General features: G+C 37.1%; 2 protein-coding genes across 6 annotated transcripts in view; both read left to right on the top strand.

Moving 5' to 3' along the window:
• The first annotated feature begins 385 nt into the window (after positions 1–385).
• msh4 (mutS homolog 4) lies at positions 386–17,885 on the top strand. 3 transcript variants are annotated; one of them, XM_066670350.1, is made up of 21 exons: positions 386–769; positions 1,339–1,473; positions 5,360–5,523; positions 5,777–5,887; positions 6,164–6,279; positions 7,050–7,223; positions 7,376–7,505; positions 8,392–8,434; positions 8,579–8,646; positions 9,226–9,300; positions 9,960–10,024; positions 10,294–10,463; positions 10,883–11,019; positions 11,107–11,210; positions 12,973–13,097; positions 13,639–13,839; positions 14,078–14,196; positions 14,279–14,407; positions 14,531–14,705; positions 14,881–14,969; positions 16,977–17,884. In XM_066670350.1, the coding sequence occupies exons 1-21, from the start codon at positions 529–531 to the stop codon at positions 17,163–17,165; spliced, it is 2,760 nt and encodes a 919-aa protein (XP_066526447.1). In that variant the 5' UTR covers positions 386–528; the 3' UTR covers positions 17,166–17,884. The 3 variants fall into 3 exon arrangements, with proteins under 3 accessions (XP_066526447.1, XP_066526456.1, XP_066526465.1); XM_066670359.1 differs by lacking the exon at positions 14,279–14,407 and having other exon boundaries at positions 16,977–17,885; XM_066670368.1 differs by lacking the exons at positions 386–769; positions 1,339–1,473 and adding an exon at positions 2,210–2,364 and having other exon boundaries at positions 16,977–17,883.
• Positions 17,886–23,128: 5,243 nt separating this feature from the next.
• The window catches only part of ktn1 (kinectin 1), a 33,276-nt gene continuing 30,146 nt past the window's right edge, over positions 23,129–26,258 (top strand). For all 3 annotated transcript variants that reach the window (XM_066670338.1, XM_066670333.1, XM_066670324.1), the window contains exon 1: positions 23,129–23,276. The gene's annotated coding sequence lies outside the window, so the exon portion shown is untranslated. The remainder of the gene's footprint in view (positions 23,277–26,258) is intronic.

Below are 26,258 nucleotides of genomic sequence, written 5' to 3'. Positions count from 1 at the left end.
CATATGCAAGTAGTATTAGTCAGTTTATATTTTATGATAACTATTCTTTGCTCAGTAGCCTATACTTAACACTGGATTTTAAAACATTTTGCTGTTTTAATACACCACCTTACTAACCATCCAATTCATCATAAATGACTAAACACTAGTTTAAATCTTTAAATGCAGGATTGATGAGACCAGCCTAATAATGAATAAGAGACGTGGAAAAGTTAAGTAGTACGATTAAATTAAACGCTTTAAAGTGCTTTTTCAAAACGGCCGCGTTATATACGTATTTCAAGTGTCACACAGTGCTTCTTGAACATGAGGGCGAGGCTGGACGTGGGCGGGTCGGACATGGCGGGAATTTGTGTGGGCGGGGTTGGATGTGGGCGGAGTTGGCTGCAGCGAGACGTACTTGGGAGTTAACGGTTCATTTAACGGTTACAGTTAAATACAACCCGCGAATCTTAGCTACTCTGTTTTTACACGAGCACTTTTCTTTCGCTTTTTTCTGCTACAAGTGTGTTCGGAAGATAAACGACTATGAACCAAGAGGTATTCAGGAGTAGCACGAACGAGGTAACGGCTGGTTACAGCTCGGACACTGTCGCTAGCCTGGTCTCTCCTCCCGAGCGCTCCCTCAGTCTTGCTCCGTCCACTCGACCCAAGGATACGAACCCGAGGACATCTCCGCTTTTTTCATCACGGTCGTCGGACACGGTCAGTGCCGCGACCACCACCGAGCCCCGGGGAACTGTTATAAAGCAAACCCCCGTCACTACAGGTAAAAGAGCAGTGAAATGAAATCAGAGTTAGCAGTGTAAGCTAACGATATATAACTTTCACACGGTAGCATTGTGCTAAGTTACTTCACCACAATCAGCGTTAGCTCTCGGTATCTTAAAGATCCAGCGAAGTTCTTACTTTTACATTATCCGTAATATTAATAGTAACACGAATAAGACTTTGCATATTTTAATGTACGTTGCTGTATCAGACCAGTAAACACATTTTTCCTCAGACATTAGCTTGCCTTACTGATCACAAATAACGTTACAAAGCTATGCGACACTAATCCAAACAGTAATGATAGGTTAAGATTGTTCCTTGAACTATAATTGCAGAAGTCTAACATGGTTTAATGATGGACGTTTTTCAAAGGATTGTTCTTTTAGTGAAATTAGATTTAAAAAATGTAATTTTAAAAAATGAAGACATTTATTAATTGATGATAATGGATCAGTATGGATCATTTTCTTCATGTTGCTGTTTCAGAAGTAAACTCAACTTATTGCTATTACGTTTTAGAACTTTTTTTCTGTGCTTAGAAACACTGGCAGTTCTGTAATTTAGGTGTGAACAGGTTGAGCTCCTCTGGCTCTCTGTGGCCTGTAGATGGCACCCAGAGCTCCAGCACTCCGTTGAGGAGGGCCCTCGGGTCAGCGGGACGCTCGTTCACAGGAAGAACACCTCAAAGGGAGCTCAACAGTGAGTGTAAAAACAAAGTTAAATGGGCATCACTCATTCATATATATATATATATATATATACACACACACACATATATATACAGTACAGATGGTAGGCTGTGTATACCTGTGTGTGTGTAGTCCTTTGCTAGCCGTTGCATGACCCTCTGTAGTACTTATGTTTGTGTTTGCATGGTCATGTTTTATTATGCTTGTAGAGGGTTACTGGTTACATGATAAATCATGGTAAAATTCCAGACAGTTTTACTAAATATTAGCTTCAAACTTGAATTACTATTTAAAATTGTTGTCAGTTACCATATAGCTGATGCCGGTCCTCTTGCATTGCACTAGAAATGTGCTGGTTAAGTAATTTCATTTAATTTTTAACTCCATCTCATGCAAAAAAAAACTAAAACAACTCTAGCCAGAATTACAAACGCTGGTTACGTATGTAAATGTGGTTTTGCGAATAGTGGATGACAGCCAGGGTCGTGCTAAAAGTGGATGTATCTCTGCCGTACCATGACCAACCGAGAGTGTATGCCAACGAAATAATTCACGTGACCTAGCGTGAGAGTCCTGTGCAGCATATAACTGTTCAACCTATGCTGTACTTCCTAATGGATCTGGATGTTCTCACCACTTAGAGTAACCAGGAACCCTTGTGGTCATCCAACATTCACAGTTACATACATAACCAGCGTTATATTTCATGTCTCCTAAAAACCAGGGCTGTGTTAAAGTGGAGGAAGCATACCAACGCTTTCACAAGGAGAAATATCGACAGCCTGCGGTCTGAGTTAGAACTGCCGTAGACAGCCCCTCCACAGCTGCAAAATTTAAGATATTAAAATTGGGAGAAGGTGTGTGATGAGGATTATGTAGACATCGCACATATCTTCTGCAGGTAAGCATCTCAAAGTACAACCCATAATGTTGCAACATTCTGAATAGAAATGTCCCTTAGTATGGAGGGACCTTTGGCAGCCAGCAGCTGCAGATGAGAGAATAAGAAATCTGTCGTCAGGGAGACCCACTTCAGGTTCCAAGGCTCAAAGATGGCCTGACAGAGGGTGTCCAATACCAATGAAAGGTCCCAATGTGGAGAATGAAGTGTATGGGTTGGGACCAATTGTTTCGCTCCCTTCAAGGAGGTGGTTATCAGTCTCTGAAAGCCCTGTATAACTCCATCAGGTGGTACCAAGTGGCATGTTAAAGCCACCATGTACACCTTATGCATTGAGGTAGATCTCTCTTCATTCAGTAAGAACTACAAGAAGGCCAGAACAGCCTGCAGTGTACAAGAGTGACGGTCCAAGCCCTGGCCAGTGCACCAAAAATCCTCAATTGGCCCTCATAAAGGGCATGAATAGACGGGGCTCTAGCATTGTCAATAGTGTTGAACCTGGGGGAATACAACAACGGGGAATACAAAATGCATTAACACATGCTTCTTGTTAAACATGGGAAGAAAATGTCTTAGGGTGTTCCATGTTGCTTGTAGCTCTGACACATTAATGTGCTTCTGGGCCTGCTGGTTAGACCAAACTCCCTGGACTACCCTGTGACACCATACCACATCCCCAACTGGTGGCAGACCCTTCTGCTGTAATCACCCCACTGCGGGAGGTGACGCACCCCAGGTCTACACCTGACAGGAGGAAGACAATCAAGACAACCAGCTAAAGTGCAGACAAGTGTGTGTCTGTGAAGTCCTGTGTTCAGTCTCAGCCGTGTGATCCACATTGGAAAGACTGTATGTCAACCTTCCCCAGAGCTACCACCTGTGATGGTGCTGTTAGCAGTCCTTGCAGCTGTAAAAACTGGGCCTTGGATCAAAGATTCAAGCAGTTGCAGAAGATTGTATGGTCTAAGTGTATGCCAGGAGATGGTTCATGTTTGGACTAGCACATATTTATCCGAGTTCATAGTGAGCCTCAAGTGTTTGTGGATGCTGCAGAACTTTGAGAGTGTCTGTATGCACGCATAGCTCCGATGGGACATAGACAAGCCAGTCATTAAGATAAGGCAGAATCTTTAGTCCTTGAGCTCTAAGGGGTGACAGGGCTGCAGGTTCATACCTCATGGAGACACTGGGAGCCAGGGAAAGTCCAAAGGCAAGAAATGGAATATCTAAATGTTAAACTGTTGCAGAATGCATAATATGTTAAGCAATCTACCCAAAGGAGTCACTAAATTACACATTTTAGTAATCAGCTTGTCCATTCACCTGCACCCCACGCAGGGACAGTGGGGCTTCAGGCGAAGCGCTCCATCCAGTCACAAGCACAGTGGATACTACACACCAAGCTGTAGTCAGCCATCTCCCGTTTCCAGTCAGCATGACTTCTCACTTTTAAAGGCAGTGAAGAATTCTGACACAAGCCCATATGCCTCTAAGCATTTGAGCAATGTATTGGAGCACAAGCATTCCATCACCAGGGTATCCAAACTCAGCCCAGCCAGAACTAACTTCACCAAAGCCCTGTGTGAACATGCAGCCTGAGTGCCATCACCCTTGTTAGCTCCTCAGTAGGAGAGGTAGTGAGACAGCTGTGAAAAGAACAACAAAGTCTGCTGAGATTGAGTTCTGCGAGTTCAACTATACATGCTTTACCTGACTCTCACCCAGGCTGCTCATAGCCATAACCACATTTTTCAGTTGACCTAGCTCAGAAACATCAGAGCACTCCACTTGGTGTAGAAGCAGGGAGAGCTTCTGTGATTTTAGCCTCAAGTCACATCAGACGGTTGTGGCAAATGGCCAAGTGCATCACCGCACTATCGCTGCACAGGTCTGTAAGTGCCTCATTTAATTTGTGCTGGCCCAAACACGATGGGCCAAATAGTGTATGGTCTCAGAGTCAGAATGGAGAGACAGTGGGTGCAGCTTATCTAAAATATATTAAAATATAGCCACAGTGTCAGAGGCAGCAGCTGGCCAGTAGTAAATTGGTGCAGCAAAAAATCACTCGTTGTCGGCTCGCAATATATGGCTTCAATGAATCTGATCTACTGAGTAGTGAGTATAAGAGAAGGCACTAAGCCGCATAGATATCGAGCACTGCAGCCTTCGGTGCACAGAGGATTGTGCATAATTAGTGTCGGCAGCTGGCCAATAGTACTGAGGCCACACAAAATATTTGCTCATTCTCTGTGCACGTTCCGTGTCTTCAGTGATTTCAGCCTACCAAGCGCTAAATAGCAAGAAAACCGCACAAAGCCGCATAGGTGTTGAGTGCTACAGCCTTCAGTGCACTGAGGTTCATGTGTCACAGAGTAACTCGCGCAGCATACAGGCTCCATACCATGGCCAGATATCAGTGTTCCTCAAAGACGAATCCACAGAAAAGAAAAAACAGCTCTGGAGTTTGGAAAAAATTTCAAAGCTTAAAACAACCTGTGCTCAGTTTCTAGATGAGAAGTGAAGGAGCAAATACAGCATGAGCCGAGTGGTTATATGCTGCGCGGGACTCTCACGCTGGGTCATGTGAGTGACTTTATTGGAATTCAATCTCGGCTGGACATGGCACAATAGGGATACATCCACTTTTAACACTGCCCTGGCAGTCAGGATATATGAACTTAACTTGTCTCTCTGTTCCACCTTAAAGGTATACTATGTAATATTTTTTACATTAAAATTACAGCTTCAAATTCATTGAACATGCCTTTGTCGTTTCTACTCTGGGCTTAGCACTACATAAGCTGTACTATGTAACTTTTGGTGGAGTAGGTAACCACACGCCTCCCTCCCGCTCCCCATTGATTTCTGTAGTCTGCTGTATATATTAATTACACTAGGGTGAGCCCCAGAAGTTCAACTTACCAAGTGTTCCTTAAGTGCAGTTTATCAATATTTTTGTACTCAACTTGTTTAATTTACACTTCTCATCTTATAGAGACAACCTCTTCCTCTGCAAGCGCATCTCATTCTGCCTCTGTGATTGTGGCAGTGGTGGAAGGCCGAGGTTTGGCCCGGGGAGAGATTGGTTTGTCTGGAATCAATATGAAATCTGCTGAACTGATTCTCTCCCAGTTTGCAGACACTGGGACTTATGCAAAGGTAAAAAAAAGGCTTGTGTGAAAAATAATATATAAAAACTGACACCGGTAATTAATAACTGATGTACAATATAAAAGAATAATAGATGAAAATCTGTTTTTATAGTTTTATTTACAAGTTGATCAAGTAAATTGAACTTGACAATTCCCTTTATTGTGAGAGTAATCGTAGGAATAACTTAAACAGTCTCTTAGTTGATAAAGAAACTTAGTTGATTATGTCTGTGACACTGCACTGTCAAATACTGATGCAGGTAATCACCAAACTCCATATCATGATGCCATTAGAAATTCTCATGGCAGACACTGCTAGTGAGAAAGGCCAAGGAACCAAGCTGTATAACCTCTTCACGGAAAACTTCCCGGTATTGACATGCTTTTATTTTTTTAGTGAAACTGGCACAGCTGTAAATTAGCAGACCTATCACACAGAGCACTTGAAATCAAGTTACATATAAGTAGCAAGTAATATCTCACAGTAATTATTCTATGAAAAAATATCACAGACAGTAATACATTTTATATTCCTGAATAGATAAATACCCATGTTTCAATATGTATAAATTGTAGGCATCTTTTCTTCAATAACACTGCACATTTTAATATATACATATTTTAATTCTGCTGCACAACTCATGCAGTCAGTAGGTTTTACTGCTGTTCAGAGGAAGTACTTTAATGAGAGAAAAGGACTCGAATACATCCAACAGCTTTGTGCGCCTGAGTTTAGCACTGTCCTTATGGATGTTCAAACCAAGTATGTTTTACATTTATTCATTACTTAGGTCATATTATTAGAAATCCAGAGAATATGAATAAGTGACTCCTTAATGTATGTATTTCACTTTTTTGTGTGTGTGTTTTATTTTTCCATTAGATCCTCTAATGATGGTTTTCTGCATTTATGCACAAAAAGTAGATGATACAAAACCCCCGCAAAAATCCACCTTGTCTTACTCTTGTTTTATAACTGCTAATAGATAGGTGGAACTAACCTACAGTAGACTGAATGGACAGCAGTTGCAAATAATATTCATGTACTTTGTGGCATATGAAGCGAGTAGTATACAGTGGTGTGAAAGTGTTTGCCCTCTTCATCCTTTTTTAAAATTATTTATTTATTTACTTTTGCACGTTTGTCACTCTTAAATGTTTCAGATCATCAGTTATGTTTTACTGGGGGGGGGGCACTTCTTCACAACAGGGCCATGTAGGTTTGGATTTTTTTCTTAAAACAAACCTTCATTTAAAACTGCATTTTGTGTTTACTTATGTTGTCTTTGACTAATATTTAAATTTGTTTGATGATCTGAAACTTTTAAGAGTGACAAACATGCAAAAAAATAAGAAACCATGAAGGTGGCAAACACTTTTTCACACCACTGTAAATTATATATTAAGAAATTGCATATTGTAATATTTTTCAAAACTTATATATATATACACCGGGCAATCCTTTTAGAATGACAGTGTTTTGTGAGGATGCAGTTTTGGTTCAAGCTGTCATTTTTTTTTTTTTTTTTTAAGATACTATTGCCTGGCATCTGCAGCTGCCCTTCTTAAGTACATTGAGTTCATTCAGAACTTTGTCTATGCTCCCAAATCTCTAAAAGTGAGTTTCACTGGCAGTGAAAAAACTGCTATGATTGACTCAGTCTCAGCCAGGAACTTGGAGCTAGTAATTAACAACAGAAACCAAAGGTTAGAGACCATAAATCAATAAATTTTTTTTATCTGCTATAAACAAGAGCAAATGTACATTACAATGCTACAACGTATTCTTAATTTAAATGAACTTTGTCGCACTCACATTGACAGAATATATGGTTGTGCTGATATATTCTAACATTCAGGGGTGATCACACTCTACTTAGTGTCTTGAATTCCACCAAAACCCCTGGTGGAGAGAGGAGGCTTCGCTCCAACATTCTAGAGCCTCTGTTGGATGTTGATACAATTAACACTCGGCTTGACACAATACAGGTAAGATTTGTTCCATATGTGTATGAAATGCATGCAAATAATTCATTAGTTAATAACTAATTGATGTGGCAGTTGATTAATACTTCTCAGTTATCGATTACTCAATGTTAGTAGAACAAAAAGGACAAATAAGTCTTAATAGGGACACTGAGTTGTAAAGCAGAAGGAAATTGCAGACTGTTTCAAAGATGAAATGGAAAGACTCCTTCAGAAAAGTGGAGTGTGTCTCTTCAAATATAAACTCTTCAAAATAAGTAAACAAATAAAAGGAATATGAGAGGCTGCAAAATTTGGCATATTGTGAGTCAGTGAGAGCTATGCATGCTCACTTAAAAGCAAAACACATCTGTAGTATCAAACATGCAAACACTTACTTTCAACTTCCACCTGTAATGCTATTGTGGACAAGAAACTTGTACGTAAACTGATCAACTAAGAAACTGAAAAAATGAAAAGGTGTAGGCCTGGACAATAAAACAGTAGCAGTATGTATTGCGATAGACAAGATAACCTTAAGAGCCCTTCTGTCAGATCCCTTCGTAATGGCCTGTGCTATGAGTGACACATAAACAGCCAATCACCTGTACCTTTCTTTTGCCTCTTAAACAGACTGATTAAACTGTGGATAAAAATGACTAATCAGCTCACCAGTTTTTATTGAAATATGCACTGTTAATATTTCTTAACAGAAACACAGAATTGTAGACTGGTTTTAAAATTGAGATTTGGTTTTCTAAAAACAGGTGAAGGGGGCTGTTGTTAATAGTCAGATAGTAATTGATTATTTTCAAAATTGGGACATTCAGATGAAATACCTGTCTATAATGCATAGCTAAACCATAGACATTCTGCCTGAACATGCATTTATCTTTTGACATTTGTGCAGGAACTCTTGCAGGATGAAGAACTTTTCTTTGGTCTGAAGGATGGTGAGGACTTACTTAGTTACTACTTAATGAATTGATATTGTTGTGTTCATTGCTTGCAGCCTATCTTGGCTAATGCCTGTACCTTCCTGCTTTGGTTAACAGCAAATGTTTTATATAGAAGCCATTGCTTTTGCTTTTTTACAGCAATTACACACTTCTTGGACATAGACCAACTGCTCTCTTCTCTTGTGCAGCTTCCCAAGCAAGAGACGGTACAGAATGTTTTGAGAATATACATGTAAATAATATAAGAACACATTAGGTTTGCGTGGAATGATGGTAATAAAATTTGCAAGTATTTGAAAATAACAGCAGTATACTAAAATGTGACAAATTTCTATAGAGGACATTCTGATGAAATCCATTTGTAATAAAATGAAGCTGTGCATACAACTAAATAATGCATGGGAACTACTTTATCATTAAAACTTAATACTTAATATCTGGGAATGGGAATAAGATCTTGTTCCCACACGTTATTAAGTTGTTTTCTCACATTATCTGCATAATGGATGTCAACAGCAGGGCGCTCTGTAGGAAATGTTTATTAAGATATCTTAAGGAGATTAAACCTCAATGTACCTGCTATTCAAGCTACTAATGATGCTATTAATCCTTGTGTAGGTTTGAGATTTATAACTGGCTGTTCATTTGAATAACAATTGGACATTTGAAAATTTTATTTCAAGTAAAGTATAGAAAGTATTGATATATTAAAAAAATACATATGTTCTTGTTAAAGGAGAGAGAGCAGTGAAAGTCTGCTTGTTTCTTGCATGTCTGTCATATAGGTAGCAGTGGCAGAGTCAAAGATAATGCATGTCATTCAACTGAAACACACTCTAGAACTGATTGCACCACTAAAGGTGAGAGCTAGTAACTCATTGCGGGGAGGGGTCCTGACATTTCATATACAAACCCCATTTCCAGGAAAGTTTGGACACTTTCTAAAGTTGCAATAAAATTTAAAACTAAATTTGTTAAATCACTTGAACTTCTATTTAAATAATAAAATAAATCAAAGTATCTGTGTTTTCAATGACATGTTTAAATTAGTAAAGAACCTTAAGACAGAGTGATTGATTTTTAAACCTTTAAAAGGTTCTTCACACATGTATTCCCAAACAAATAAAGTGGTTCTTCTATGGCTTTTATAGCACCTTTATTTTTAAGAATGTATAGTTTCCAAACATTTAGAAAGTAAATTTAAAGGAAAATATTTTGACCCTGTAGTCAACATGCCTTGTCCCAGCTTTTTGGAGTGTGTGGCAGGCATTTCATTGCCCTTTTTATTTTAAAATAAATATTCAAAATGAATTAAAATATTTCAGATTTTGGATTTTCTTTCCTTTCTATAACATGTCCCAAGTTTCTTGAACTGGGGTTTGTGCATAATTCACTGTGTGTAGTATGTTGTCACAGAAAATAAAACCTTGGACATTGCACACCTTGTTGTGCTTTGATATGATGTGTTGTGTGGCTCTCGGTAAGCATTTTGCAGAACTTTAATAGGTCTCTTTGACAGACGGTGCTGAAGGATGCTAAAACAGCATTGCTGAGGGGTTATAGGAATTTATTAGAAGATGGCAGGTAATCAAATCTGCATTGTATCCTATTTTGGTTGGTTATTTGGTTGAACATTGTAATTGTGTTGTGTATTTCCTATGTGTAAAAAATCCCTAATTTTAATACATCAAATCTTTTGTATTAAAACGCTAGTAATTTTCTAAAGGGAATCTTCTGTGAATACCATAGTATATGTGTCCAAAAATTTTAAAATCAACATAGTTCAAATAGGGTACATTTTAAATTACTTAAAAGTTATTATTTAGTTTTGCTTTTGACATACTTTGATATAGGTTTAACAGCATTTTGGAGCAGATCAAAACAGTGATCAATGATGACACCACTTGTTTGAAGGGCAGTCTGAACATGCGCACTCAGAAGTGCTATGCCGTGCGACCTAATGTCAATGAATTTTTAGACATTGCACGGCGAGCCTACACTGAAGTAGTGGATGACATAGCGGGTGAGCCCCTGAATTTTAATAAAAGTTATTTAATGTTTAATGGACAATTTTTCTGCAAAGGGTGGGCACCACTGTTACTTAATAAATAATTTAATTAAATTATTATAATTATTAAAATAATTACCTCATAATAAGGGCAAATTCTATGAAATACAATTCAGCACTTTTTAATGTACAGTTACTGTATGTTTGCTGAATGTATAATTTGGCTTTTTGGGGTTGGGGTCATAATTCTAGTCCAAAAGTTAGGATTTTATATTTTTTAGCTTTTGGCATCCTATGAATACAAACATGTCATTTATATTTGTTTCCCTGTAGAAATTTTATTTCCTCTTGTATTACTTATTTTCACTGTGAACAAAGCGTTTAATTTGACCTTGGTTTGTAAGTTGCATCTATGTTATACACTTTCTATCTAGGGCTGGTGGATCAGTTAGGAGAAAAGTACGGTCTGCCTTTGCGTACTAGTTTTAGTACTGCTCGTGGCTTCTTTATCCAGCTGAGGCTGGACGGTGTCATCTTACCTGAGGGACAGCTCCCAGGAGAGTTCATTAAAGTGAGGCATGAACCATTTAAGTAATATGTGTAATAGTCCTTCAAAAAGGACTTGAATTTTCTGCTTGCTGATTTTAATTTACTGTAGGTAAGCAGAAAGAAAAACAACTACAGCTTCACCACATTAGACCTTATGAAGATGAATTATCGCTGTGATGAGGCTCTGAAGGAGATCTTTCACATGTCTTATGTGTAAGCTTTCAAAAAATGACACATCTTACTCTAATAATTTTTCAGATATACTGATAATGTGCAAACATTTAGTGTGTGTAAAACAAATATTAATTTTATCTGCAGTGTAAAATTAACATGATTCAGTTCAGCTTAATTTAACATCATATTTTTATGTATTGGCATTGTAACCAGAGTTGGGTCCAGACATCTTAGGAGAATGACACAATTTCCATTATTTAGTCTCTGTATTTTTCCCACTAGATATGTTTTTAATATTTGGGATCTGAGGACAACAAATTGCTGTAGATTTGAAAGTGAAATATTTTTCCATTCTTGCTTCCCTTCTACGATTCCAACTCCTCAACAGCTGTTTAGTGTTGTAGTGTTTCTAGTTTCATAATGCCCCAATTGATTTCAATGGGTGACAACTCTTTTAGCACCCAGATTCTTTTACTGAGGAGCCATGCTGTTGTAATCTATGCAGAACATAGATTGGCCTAGTCTTACTGAAATAAGTAGAAGACATTTTTATATCAATCAGCCATATGCACTAGTGCATCCCCATGCTATCACTGTATAGGTGCTAGTTTTTCAATTGTGTGCTTACAACAAGCCAGATGATCTCTCTCCTATTTAGCCTGAAGGATGCAGCCAGCATGATTTCCCAAAAAAAAGCATTTCAAATTTTGATTTGTTGGACCACAGCACACATTTCCGTTTCCCCTTAGTCCATCTTAAGTGAGCTTCGGAAATGGTTTTCAGGATCTTGTTTATATATGGGTTCTTCTTTGAATTTGTGAGTCTTCAATTGTATTTGTGGTGGCAGCTATGAACTGTGTTCACAGACAGTGGTTTTGGGAAGTGTTTCCAAGCCCATGCAGTGATTTCCACTACAGAAATGTGTGTTATTAATGCAGTTCTGTCTGACTGCCCGAAGACCAACCCCCACCCAGGACTGGGATCTGGGTTTTGGGTTTTGTCCCTTGCAAATAGAAATTTCTCTGGATTCCTGTAATCCTGATATCATGTACTTAGATGAAAATTAAAAGTGGGAATATATTTTTCAGAGAGCAATAAAAGGTTTCAACATTTAAAATATAATCTTTGTAATGATAACATTTGCACAGCATCCCTAAATTGTCTATATCTTGTTGCTGTCCTGAGAAAAACATATATCTCCATTTTTGTTGATTTTTATTTTAATACATTATTTGAACACAGATATATTTTGTGATAAAAATGATGATGCCTGGACCAAAAAAAAAAAATATATATATATATATATATATATATATATATATATATATATACACACACACACACATACATACCAAACTGTCTTCAAACATGTTGAGCTGCTTTTCATTTACTGAAAACAAAACAGACAAAGGCAGAAAGTCTCAAGGTTACTGCACCACATTTGGTGATTGTCCTTGGGTTCCAGACAGGAAATTTGCATTTTTTGTTTTTAATATTATGTAAATTTGGCCAATTATTTTGAGTATGTGTAAATGGAGGCAGTATGTAAAAGTGTCTAATTCATAAACACTTTGTAATATTAGCAGCTGGAAGGCTACACTTCAGTTACATCTTGATTTACATTTATTTTGGTGGGGTGCATAGACTAAATTCTGAAAAGTTTGTTACTGTGCAAATACACCCAACGGTATGGAATTTTGTATTGAACACAACACTGCATTCAATGTTTTTTGTTTTCTTTTTTTTTTTTTTTTTTTTTTTATAAATTTTAAGATCTATACTTTTCACCAAAATTCTGCAGGGTTGTATGCCGTCTGCTTAATGCCATATATGAGCAGATCCACTGTTTGTATAAGCTGTCTGATGCTGTTTCCATGCTGGATATGTTGCTCTCTTTGGCCAATGTCTGCACTGTCTCAGATTATGGTAAGATTTAACTCAGGAAGAGCAAAATATAACATAAGTTATTCTACTACTCAATTTTAAATCGTGCCATACATTTTTCTAATTTATATTTGATTATTCATTCATACATTGTCTGTAACTTCTTATCCAGTTCAGGGTTGCCAGTGGGTCTGGAGCTGACCCAGAATCACTGGGCACATTGATTATTCATATACAATGTATATAATGTACATTGTGTGAATTTAAATATTAAATTATTAAAATATAAATGGTTTTGGATTTACAATTTTTTTTTTTTCATTTTTAAAGGAACGTTAGGTAAGCTATAGGGTTTTTTGCTCCTGGGACTCCCTCTAATGTAATTAATTTTACAGTCCTGTACTGAAACTAATGGGGAGGAGCAAAAGAGGTCAGGTCAGTTAGGCATCTCAATGTATATGTATCAAAATGTACATCATTAATTTTTTAAAAACTTTAATTTTAATTGAATTAACATGAAATCCCAATAGTGTATTATCTAGCTGCATCAGTTCAATAGACTTCATGTTTGTGCTTCCTTCAGTGCGACCAGAGTTCACTGATACACTGGCAATAAAGCAAGGCCGTCATCCTGTGCTGGAACACATTGATGGCAAGCAGCCTGTCTCCAACAACAGCTATATTTCCGAGGGCAGTAACTTCGTCATAATCACAGGCCCCAATATGAGTGGCAAGTCAACCTATTTGAAACAAGTGGCCCTTTGCCAAATCATGGCTCAAATAGGTAACAGGCTTGCTTTATTATATTTTATATTTATTGACTCTTACTTAATACCTTCAGCATAAGTAAATAAAATGACCCTTACCTGTTTTTATTTTTGTTTTTTGCAGTAATCTTCATTTTGATATTTGAGACCACATTGTCAATATCTTTAAAAAAATAAAATAAATAAAAAACATATTTAAATTTGTTGATGTTAACAATACTACTGTCCAAGTAAGGTCTGAAGGTTTTTTCTCAGGATCATTTGTGCCTGCTGAGTATGCCTCCTTCTGTGTTGCTGATCAGATATTCACACGAATAGGAGTGGATGACGATTTTGAAACCAACTCTTCAACATTTATGGTTGAGATGAAAGAGGTTAATGAATATAAAATGACCAAACAAACATATTGTTATACTTTAAATACACCAGATTCACATTTGTAAATTGTCATATCAGGTGTCATATATAATAAATGCCGCAAGTCACAGGTCACTCATCATTATTGATGAGCTCGGACGTGGCACTAGTGCTGAGGAGGGCATTGGCATTTGTCATGCTGTCTGTGAATTCCTCATCAGTCTGAAGGTATAGTATTTCTCAGGTCTTGCATTGTGCATGAGGCAACCTTTACTGACAATGTTAGCAATACATAAACATAATGTAAAAAATCTTGAGACAAACTATCCAGGTTGTACTGTGCTCTTGCAGGCATTCACTCTCTTTGTTACTCACTTCCTGGAGCTGTGTCAGTTGGAGACCCTCTACCCAAACGTGGAGAACTACAACATGCGAGTTCAGCACCTTCGTGGAAGTGATGGTAGCACAGAAAGTGTGGTGTACACCTATCTACTTACTCGGGGCTGTTCTGAGGAACGCAGCTATGGTAATATAAATTATTCTGATACAAAACTTTTTTTTACCAGTCATGTCAAAAAGAATACTTAATTTATAATCCCATATTTAATAAAGTGAGCAAAATGTGATTATTTTCTTATTGTTCCTGCACTTGACTTGCACTTATCCCATGCTGCTTTTTTTGCTTTTTTGTTCTGTTTAAGGTATAAGAGCAGCTGAGATGACCTCCATGCCACCAGCTATCATCCAGGAGGCCAAAGCTATTTCAGCTAAACTCAGTAACAAGTTATGGGTAAATTTCTAAACTGCATATTACTTTCTTATACACTTTTTTTCTTATACACTCACAAACCAGATTCCAAAAAAGTTGGGACACTAAACAAATTGTGAATAAAAACTGGATGCAATAATGTGGAGATGGCAAATGTGACATTTTAAAGGAAAAATATGTTGATTCAGAATTTCACAGTGTCAACAAATCCCAAAAAAGTTGGGACTAGTAGCAATAAGTGGCTGGAAAAAGGAAATTGAGCATATAACAAACAGCTGGAAGACCAATTAACACTAATTAAGTCAATTGACAACATGATTGGGTATAAAAAGAGCTTCTCAGAGTGTCAGTGTCTCTCTGAATCCAAGATGGTAAGAGGATCACCAATTCCACCATTGTTGCGCAGAAAGATAGTGCAGCAATACCAGAATGGTGTTACCCAGCGTAAAGACTTTTAAGTTATCATCATCAACCGTGTATAACATCATCAAAAGATTCAGAGAATCTGGAACAATTGCTGTGCGTAAGGGTCAAGGCCGTAAAACTCTACTGGATGCTCGTGATCTCCGGGCCCTTAAACGTCACTGCACCTCAAACAGGAATGCCACTGTCAAGGAAATAACAGAATGGGCTCAGGAATACTTCCAGAAAGCATTGTCAGTGAACACAATCCACCGTGCCATCCGCCGTTGCCAGGTGAAACTCTACAGTGCAAAGAGGAAGCCATTTCTAAGCAAGCTCCACAAGCTCAGATGTTTGCACGGGGCCAGGGGTCTTTTAAAATGGAGTGTGGCAAAATAGAAGGCTGTTCTGTGGTCAGAGGAGTCACGATTTGAAATTCTTTATGGAACCCTTGGACGCCATGTCATCCGGACCAGAGAGGACAAGGATAACCCAAGTTGTTATCAACGCTCTGTTCAGAAGCCTGCATCACTGATGGCATGGGGTTGCATGAGTGCTTGTGGCATGGGCAGCTTGCATGTCTGGAAAGGCACCATTAATGCAGAGAACTATGTTCAGGTTCTAGAACAACATATGCTCCCATCTAGACGTCATTTTTTTTTTTAATGTTAATGCAACATTACTGCATTTACTGGTGTGTTTTTATAACACCATAATGTCAGCAGCTGTTAATTTGACTATGAGTATGTTATATTTATGACTAGTCATGGACAAGTAAGAACATCACAATTACATAATTAAACAGCAATTTTATTTTAAGTTATATTTTTATCAAAAACAAAACAAAACATTGAAACATTAGATTTGTTTGTTTGTTTAGTTGTTTGGGTTTTTTTTGTTTATTTTGTAAGAAGTAAACTCAGAAAAAAGAAAAACTGCTCTTACTGTTTCTGCATATAGGAAAAATAAGTGTACTGTAATAATAATTAATATCTGTACCTTTAAGTGAGAATATTTGCAGCATGCTGTACACCACTACACACCACTAGTTTTGTCGTTGGTAATGTAACGTTTCCATGCAGCTGCTTAACCATGATAACCCATGCAGTGAAGCTCCTGGTGCAATTTTTGTTAATGTCAGAGTTGGTTTACAACTGTGCAGTTACTGAATCAGCAAAGCATTGTTTACATTTACAGATCATTCACTTCAGCACTTTGTGAAAGCACTTTAACTGTACATGGTCTGCCAGTTTGTGGCTGAGTTGCTGTGGTTTCTAAAGACATCCACTCTTTTAATAATAAATAATAATCATGTAATAATAATACCATTCCAAGCTGATTATGGAATAGCTAGGAGATTATAAATACAACAAACTGACTTGTTGCAATGGTTTCATCCCATTACAGTTCTATAATCTAATTCTGTGAGCACTTAATAATGACCCACACTCTCTCAAATGTTTGTGAAGTCTAGATGCTTGATCTTATACACCTGTAGCAATGGGACTGATGGGAATACTTTTGTTCATATAGAGTATCATACCTATGTTTATCTTTACTACATACTAACTCTACTTGTGTTAGGAAATACTTTAAACTGTACTGAATAATTTCTTCCTCCCTTAGGCTAGGGCTCATAATGATCCAGTAAGATTGCAACAGAGGGCAGTTTATCGTCTTGCTACCAGATTGTGTCAGACAGCCAAAAACTCCAGGCTGGATCCTGACAGCCTCCGACTCTACCTGAAAGGTCTGAAGAGACAGTATGAGGTTGAGTTGCAGAACAAATTAGAGTCCATGGACATGGAAGAATAAACCATGCTGGAATTGTCAGATACTTAGAGTTGTTCTTGTTACCTGAAATTAATGAAGCAATAGTTTTAACATATGTTTTAGTGAATCTGGCAGTGTTCATCTTTGATACAGAGACTAAAAAGGACTTGATTAGTTCACATCATATACTAGTTCAAATAAATGTGAGGGGAAAAAAGAATAGAGACCGTTTTAGAATTTGCATTTGTTTTAGGTTAAACAAATGTTTAAAAAAACTTTTTGTTTTACTAATTAATAACATTGTCCAAACTTCTTTATTACAACAGGTGTAAATGTTGGTGATTTTTTGATGTAAGCTACAAATTTAACAGGCATCGCTTAGCATGAAATTTACAAGAGTTAAAATATGTTGGTGGAGAAATGTTTGGGTTTTAGTCTGTTTAGTCTGTTTTTGTAACAGTCACAGGTTAGACTCTAGAGTATACCCCTACTTTTCCTTTTAATTAGAAATCCATGGTCACAACAGTTTTAAATGTGGAGCTGGACACCTCAGTTGCTCCTATTTTGTGATTGGAAATATGTTTTAACAAACCTATTTGTCTGAACTGCCCGTTTAAATAAATTGTATTTTCAAATCAAATTTAAATGTATTCACAAGTCAAGACATATATTCCTTTCTCAATTCACCATGATCCAGTTTAGCTTCTGACTATGCACAACTCAGAAACACAAATGGGTAGGCATTAGTATCATTTACTCAAGTATTTGTAGTAAATTAATACTTATAAATACTTAGTATTTCCCTTGCATTTTCCAATCATAAATTGAAGATATTTACACAATTACACAACCATGTGACATTTGTAAAATGCATTAACATTTGCTTTGTTAATTCATTGAAAGTTTAATTAACTGACAAAATTATAAAGAAGCTTTTCAATTTTAATATTGACCAAATACAATTTATTTTGATGACAAAACTTTTTCAGTAAAGGTTGGGGCAAAAGCATGTTTATCACAGTGTTTATCTAACTTTCATTTTACTAACACTTTGATCTTTTGGATAAAGGGGATAGTTATTGTTACAGTTCTAATGGAATTTTTGCCCCTTCCTGTCTAATAATAGACATAAGAAGCCCAGCAGTCTGTAGGCATCAATTTCTATTATCATCTTCATGATGTGCCATAGGAAACAGATATAGACTGCAGGCAGGTCTGCCAAGCACACACTATCTAGAAAGTTAGTGGTTCTATCTTTCATATTTGGTGTGGTGGGAGGCAGATGAGTAAAATATATTATTGGTTAATATGTTTTTCCCACCCACTGATGCTTAGGAATGTAATCAAAACTGAAAGAGATGCACAAGAAGAGATGATTGCATTAATGCAGTATCAGGCTAAATCTGTAACCAACTAGTTAACACATCCCACACTTACACATGAATGATTTGTAAACGTTTGGGAAGTAAAGTAATACTGCAAGAACATGTGTGACTCTATATCCCAAAAAAAGACACAATTCATGTCTAAAATCTTGCAGACTTGTCTTGGGTGCTTTAGATAAATTCTGAATTACGTCAATGCACAGTTAAAGGGGATGTATACAATTGTCAAGAAATGCTGTTTCTCTGGTTTATGTTCAGAAGCTCTGTGTCTTTTAAGGTGGAACAGTATGATTGAGAGATAAAAACAACTGTTTGTACATCGCTGTAGTTTAACTTGTCTGTATGGTTTTATTCACCGTTTGAATTACAACAGAAACAAATTTGGAACTCGAGTTGTTTAGCTTTTTACCAGTTTCAGTAATGCAGATAGCCTTCTCCTGAATGTAGACACTTTTCACCTTAAGTAATCAGAAACAGTAAAATAACTAAATATTCCGGGCGGCACGGTGGCGCAGCCGGTAGTGCCGCAGTCACACAGCTCCAGGGACCTGTCGATTCCCGCTCCGGGTGACTGTCTGTGAGGAGTTGGTGTGTTCTCCCCGGGGTGGGTTTCCTCCGGGTGGTCCGGTTTCCTCCCACAGTCCAAAAACACACGTTGGTAGGTGGATTGGCGACTCAAAAGTGTCCGTAGGTGTGTGTGTGTTTGTGTGTCTGTGTTGCCCTGTGAAGGACTGGCGCCATGGTGTATGCCCGCCTTGCGCCCAGTGATTCACTGAAGTCAAGCCAGCCCCCACTTAGTTTTGGTGGAACGTCGTATTCTGAACATTACGGTAATAGGTAAAAGGTCAATGACAGGAAATATATGTAATAAAAAAATAATTTTCTAAACAAATAATAAATGGATAAACAACAAATATTTGCTATTTTGTGGAAATAATGAAGATTTTAGGACATGACTCTCAAGTCACTCTGATGTGTCATTTCAAAATAAAACCCCTTTGAATTGTCCCATTTCTGTAAATTTAATTCCAAATTTAGATCAATATTAAAAGTGAACCATTAGTTTGCACAAATCAATTTCACTTCATAATTATAGTACCACACCTGATAATGTCACTCACTTAATATGAAGTCATTCTGATGTGTCATTTCAAAATAAAGGCCCTTTGAATTGTCCCATTTCTGTAACTTTAATTCCAAATCTATATAATTATCAAATTGAAACCATTAGTTTGCACAGAACAATTTCACTTCATAATGATAGTACAACAACTGATTGTCACTTACTGAATATGAAGTTATTCTCATGTGTCATTTCAAAATACAGGCCCTTTGAATTGTCCCGTTTCTGTAAATTTAGTTCCAAATTCATATAATTAATAAAAGGAAATCATTAGTTTGCATACACCATTTTCACTTCATAATGATAGTACAACACCTGAATATGCCTTTAACATCAGGTCATTCTGGTTAGTAATGCCAGAACAACAGCCATGTAAATGACAATTTAACTGTTGTGTTTCCTTTATGTTTAAACTGTTATTAAATGGAATACCCTTGTTATTACACACCAGTTTCAATTTGTAACAATGATAGTACAACACCAATTATTCAATCATTTATAAGTCAATTATTTAATATCAAAACATTATGGTTTTGTGTTTCAACATTGAATTTGTCATCTCATTTATATTCCTAACAATATATGACTGGTTCACAATGTTATGAAATTAATTGTTTCATTTTTCATGCAGAATGAATTAACATCAGAGCACAATGTTCATATCATCAGATCTATCCTTCTAACTGACATTTTTGATAACTTTGTGGTGTGGTTGCTCCACCTCAAAAACAGGGAACTTGATAAATGGATATAATGCTTTTGAATATGAGACAAGCATATAATGAAATTCTTTAGCAAAATTATATCTAATCAAAACAAACCCAGATAATACTCACAGCTCATCAATCACAGTGGACATTTATGCTTACTTTAAATTATGTGTTTTAATAATTAACTGAATTCATAATTCTCAGTGAATTATTCCTGAAATTAATTTTATCAGTCTATGCATTATTATTATTGTTGTTATTGTTGTAGTAGTTTTATTTGTTTGTATATATTTTATATAGTATATTCAATGCTAATCATTCAATTAATGTATGTGAAATTGTGTAATCTGCCTGTGTATAATCACATATATAGATTTTTTCTCTGTGTAATATATCTTCTTATGTGTAACATGCTTGGTGAAATAAAGTGTTCTATGTACCACAATAAATGTGTGTACATTCAGCTGAACAAACAAATTGTAATGTCTACATCACTGAAATGGGGCAATGGTTAGAGACCGGGCTTGGTACCAGAACGTTGCTGGTTCGATCCCCAGGACAGGCAGGAACATCCATGGCTGAAGTTCCCTTGAGCAAGGCACTGAACCCCCAAATGCTCCCCGGGCACTGGGGATGGCTGCCACCGCTCTGGGTGTGTATTCACAGCCCCTGGTGTACTAGTGTGTGCATGTGTTCACTGCCATAGATGGGTTAAATGTGGAAGGCAAATTTATAAAAATTACACATTGCACATTGTACTGGATCATGGAGTATGTTTTAGTGAGATAACTAAGAATATGGACATTATTTTAAACCTTGGTGTGTTGAAAATGTTTTTGAGGGCCACTACACTGACCATATATCTGTTTGGTAATGTTAATTTTATTAAAGTTTCCTGGGTCTGATGTTAATTCGTTCTGCATGAAAAATGAAACAATTAATTTCATAACATTGTGAACCAGTCATATATTGTTAGGAATATAAATGAGATGACAAATTCAATGTTAAAACACAAAACCACAATGTTTTGATATTAAATAATTGACACACTCAGGTGCTGTACTATCATTGTTACAAATTGAAACTGGTGTGTAATAACAAGAGTATTCCATTTAATAAGTAAATTGTCATTTACATGGCTGTTGTTCTGGCATTACTAACCAGAATGACCTGATGTTAAAGGCATATTCAGGTGTTGTACTATCATTATGAAGCGAAATTGTTCTGTGCAAACTAATGGTTTCAATTTGATAATTATATAGATTTGGAATTAAAGTTACAGAGATGGGACAACACAAAGGGCCTTTATTTTAAATTGACACATCAGAATGACTTGATGTTACAGTGAGTGACATAATCAGGTGTTGTACTATCATCATGAAGTGAAATTGTTCTGTGCAAACTAATAGTTTCCTTTTAATAATTATATAAATTTGAAATTAAATTTACAGAAATGGGACAATTCAAATGGCCTTTATTTTGAAATGACACATCAGAATGACTTGATATTAAGTGAGTGACATAATCAGGTGTTGTACTATGATTATGAAGTGAAATTGTTCTGTGCAAACTAAAGGTTTCTTTTTAATAATTATTAAAATTTGGAATTAAATTTACAGAAATGGGACCATTCAAAGGGCCTTTACTTTGAAATGACACATCAGAATGACTTGATATTCAGTGAGTGACATAATCAGGTGTGGTACTATGATTATGAAGTGAAATTGTTCTGTGCAAACTAATGGTTCACTTTTAATATTGATCTAAATTTGGAATTAAATTTACAGAAATGGGACAATTCAAAGGGCCTTTATTTTGAAATGGCACATCAGAGTGACTTGAGAGTCATGTCCTAAAATCTTCATTATTTCCACAAAATAGCAAATATTTGTTGTTTATCCATTTATTATTTGTTTAGAAAATTATTTTTTTATTACATATATTTCCTGTCATTGACCTTTTACCTATTACCGTAATGTTCAGAATACGACGTTCCACCAAAACTAAGTGGGGGCTGGCTTGACCAAGCTTTTCCAAGTGGAGGCTGGCTTGACTTCAGTAATGATTCCAGGTAGGCTCTGGACCCACCACGACCCTGAACTGGAAAAGCGGTTACAGATAATGAATGAATGAACTAAATATTCCCCATCTAAGGAGCAGGAATGGAGCAATATCTTCATCTTGATTTGTGTTTTTCAACGTCTGGAATTTCCTTTGCTATTTCAAAACTTCACATGCCTTTGCTCTGCCATGAGCAGAAAGAGAAACCAGGGCATTGTTAACACATTAGACCGTTTTTAGCATGCAAACATATTGGAAAGCTAGCAAATGGTGAGGAAACGTCCTCAGAATTATATATATGTGTGTGTGTGTGTGTGTATGTATGTATATGTGTGTGTGTGTGTGTGTTTCTGTGTTGCCCTGTGAAGGACTGGCGCCCCCTCCAGGGTGTACTCCCGCCTTGCGCCCAATGATTCCAGGTTCCAGGCTCTGGACCCACCGCGACCCTGAACTGGATAAGCGCTTACAGATAATGAATGAATGAATATTTTTTCACTTTTGTCACTTTTAAAGAAAAGCCAGAAACCATTCATTTGGAGGAAGAACAGTACAATATAATGGTTCAAAGTAAAATAAATAAAAATAATTATAAAAAATGAAATTGTCTATTTCTGATATGTTAAGATATGATAAGTTCAACAGACCGTGTGAATCGATTCAGATTGTTAATTTATCAGATACAGTTCAGTAGAATGACTCAGTGAATCAGTGCTGGATTGAGTGGCATCAAGCCCCGCCCCCGCCCTCCGAGAGACTGGAGATCGTACTCAGCGCTTCAAACCGGGCCGGAGCTGCCACCGTCCACCGTGCTCCACTGACAAGGGAACAACGCTCTCATTCCAGCTGTAACTACATTTCTAACATATCATCACAGGTTCGTCTGGGCTTCACTATTTAATACTCCCCTGAACTCAGGTCTGGATTCTGGAGAGCTCACTCAGTGAGCTTCCTGGCGCTGGCGAACGGCTCCGGGTTAGTGCACGCTCGGGGCCTAGTAGACGTAGATGTTAACGTTAGCTCTGTACGCGGAACGGAGATAGCGTGAGTTTCAACGGTCCAGGCTTTGGGTGGGTTTTATCTGTTTTTTGAGAATATATATTTTTTAAACCTCGTGCTGTTAGGCTGGTGCTTCAGCACAGTGATCCGTGGGGTGGCGGCTGGCCTTTAATCGGTTTAACCTCGCTGTCATGTCCGGCCAGTGCGAGCTAACCCTCCAGACTTCGGGTAACGTTAGCCTAACGAGCTAATGCTAAGTTAGCAAACTGTTAAGCCTAAGATGTCTGTATTGATTTCAGGTTTAAAGTCATATTTTATGCAATGACAAGAAGAGAGGACTACGTTTATTATTCCCTTTAAAGTGGCTTCACATTGTTTTCTGGTTAACGTATGACCCTCGGTATAAGATTAGACTGCTCAGAATACAGAGTTTTCTGTAATGTTTCTTGGCCAATTATTATCGTGATAATCGTTTTCATCTCTGTATAAGGGTGTGTTTATACGATTTTTTTTATTCCATCAAATAATAAACCAGGTGTAAATTTAAGACAAAGATAATGTTTGCTAACATTACTCCAGGTGTTAGGGGTGGTATGCGTTAAAACATGAAGTAACGTTGCGTACCCATTTTTAACAGTTTCATATCATTTTATGTTATTGTTTTTCTAGAGTTTCAGGGTTATATATTTAAAGCAGTCGTCTCATATGTTCTTAAGGTAACTTTGTGTACTTCCTACCTCTGGCTGTTCACTAGAGTTATGAAGTATTTTGGGCTTCCATATCAGCTATACTGAGTTCTCTGGAAATAGACTACTTGGTTTGACTGACTACACTGAAAACAGCTGGTGAGTCAGTCAAGTAGACGTGTGTTAATAGATGTGAAGGATTAGTTTGCTAATAGAATTTTAATAGCCATACTTTTAACCTCAATTCTTTTGTGTGTGTATAAAATATTTTTTATACATATCTTTAAAAAAAATATGTAAATATATATATATATATATATATATATATATATATATGAGAGAGAGAGAGAGAGAGATATTTTAAAGACCGGGTGCACATTTACAAGACAAATATACCAACATTACTTCATCCTTTTTGTGTTGTTGTAAAGAAAACTTTTGATAAGCGTGAGTAGCTGTTCTGGTGGTGCCAAGGACCTACCTAAGCATGTTCCTGCTTATGTCTGCCCACAGTTCATTCTCTAACTACAACAAAAGCTACCATTATCTTAGAGAGTCAACAGTGTATGCCTTCATATACAGATGAAATTTAGAATTAATGCAGGACAATAAGTTGCACTAGCTTGCATATGCTGCTGTTAAAGAGATTTTAGAGATTCCTAAAATAACTGTGGTGAATGTGTGAAAATTCCTAGAATTCTTAAAATAAGTAGTTTATTTTATTATCTACACAGTTGCACCATGACCTAAAACATCATAACCTACTAATAACAGGCTGCTCTCTGTTAGAAATTTGACTTATTTTGAAATTTGAGTTAATATACCCTGTCTAGGTACAGCTTAACATTTAAAGACATAGGTGTCATAAGCTTTCACAGTAATGTAATGAGATGCAGTTCACAGGATTTTATTAATGGTAGGCTGAGTACCTATATAAATATGTTTGTAAGAGAGGAATCCTGATAATGCTTTGTTTGCATAACAAGAAGTGTTGGTTTACAGCAACACATTGCTGATAAGCACCCTATGCCTTATCAATTCCTATCTGCAGCCAGGGTGTGATTGAGGCTAGTCGCTTATTTTCAAAATCATTTTAATATGTAATGAGAGAATAAAAAGCAACTCATATGTTCAGCATCATGCAGAGTAAGCCTCTTGGTAATTGGGCAAAATAACTAGAGAGGAGCAGCCCTGCTTCTGCATGAGCACATTTTTTCTGAGATGTGTCTGTGCTTTGCCAAAGCAGGCAGGCCTAGCAAAGCATCCGGATTCCAAGCAGCCAGTCGCCCGAGAGCTTTGTCTTCCCACCTCATTTCCATGCCACAGGGCACCCTTGAAGCTTTGGTGTGACCTGTGCTTTGAAACTTCACATGCCAATAGGAATTTAGCTATGTGCTTGGGAATCCATCCTGAGGCGAAGTTCAGACAGGCATGCAACTTGTTTGATCCTCCTCTGTATCCACTTTACTCTCCATGGGACAGAGAGAGAGGAAAAACAAGGAATCAGAGGTTAGCAAGCAAGCAGGCGTGCATTATATGACTAAGTTGCCACACCCATCCCTATCCTGTTCAGTGTACTTTGGACTGAATTAATTGGAGTAGTAGTAGTCACCTTTAAGTCTCTAGTGCTATTTCTTATTGCTAAGAGAGGTATGCTATTCACCATTCCACAGCAGGGTGTTTAGTGCCCAGGTGTTATTGATGCACATGGAAATGGTTCAGGAATGGTTTGAGGAACAGGAGTTTAAGGTGTTGATGTCCAAATTTCCCAAATCTTAATCCTGTCTAGAATCTGTGGGATATACTGGAAAAAAAGACTGATCCATAGTCATAACGTACCCATGTCGTAATGTACAGGACTTATAGCATTTGTTTCTAATGTGTTGGTACTGCATATCACAAACATCTTCAGAGTAAGGCTGTGCCATATTGTATTGTACGCAATAATATCTCAATTTAAAAAAAAAAATCAGTATAGTGATAATCATGATATTCTGACTTTACGTAATGATGGCATGCAGTGACACATGGCATACGTTCATTATGTGAGTCATTTAGGCACAGTGACAGGTAATGTGGAAATTTGCTCTACATTCAAAGAATTCAAAAAAGAGTGACTTCAGTCATGTGGATGTGGTTTGGATATAAAATATTAATATTCTATATATATTTTA

The sequence above is a fragment of the Hoplias malabaricus genome, chromosome 1, assembly GCF_029633855.1.
Source record: "Hoplias malabaricus isolate fHopMal1 chromosome 1, fHopMal1.hap1, whole genome shotgun sequence".
Lineage (NCBI taxonomy): Eukaryota > Metazoa > Chordata > Actinopteri > Characiformes > Erythrinidae > Hoplias > Hoplias malabaricus.
This window is presented reverse-complemented; position numbering and strand designations above follow the sequence as displayed.

What these genes read in the sequence shown, in the direction of transcription:
- msh4 (XM_066670350.1), top strand. Translation starts at nt 529, where the DNA reads ATGAACCAAGAGGTATTCAGGAGTAGCACGAACGAGGTAACGGCTGGT. An exon ending in ATTAACAACAGAAACCAAAG is followed by an intron (nt 7,224 to 7,375) that starts GTTAGAGACCAT and finishes TCTAACATTCAG; the next exon opens with GGGTGATCACACTCTACTTA. An exon ending in TTATGGTTGAGATGAAAGAG is followed by an intron (nt 14,197 to 14,278) that starts GTTAATGAATAT and finishes TTGTCATATCAG; the next exon opens with GTGTCATATATAATAAATGC.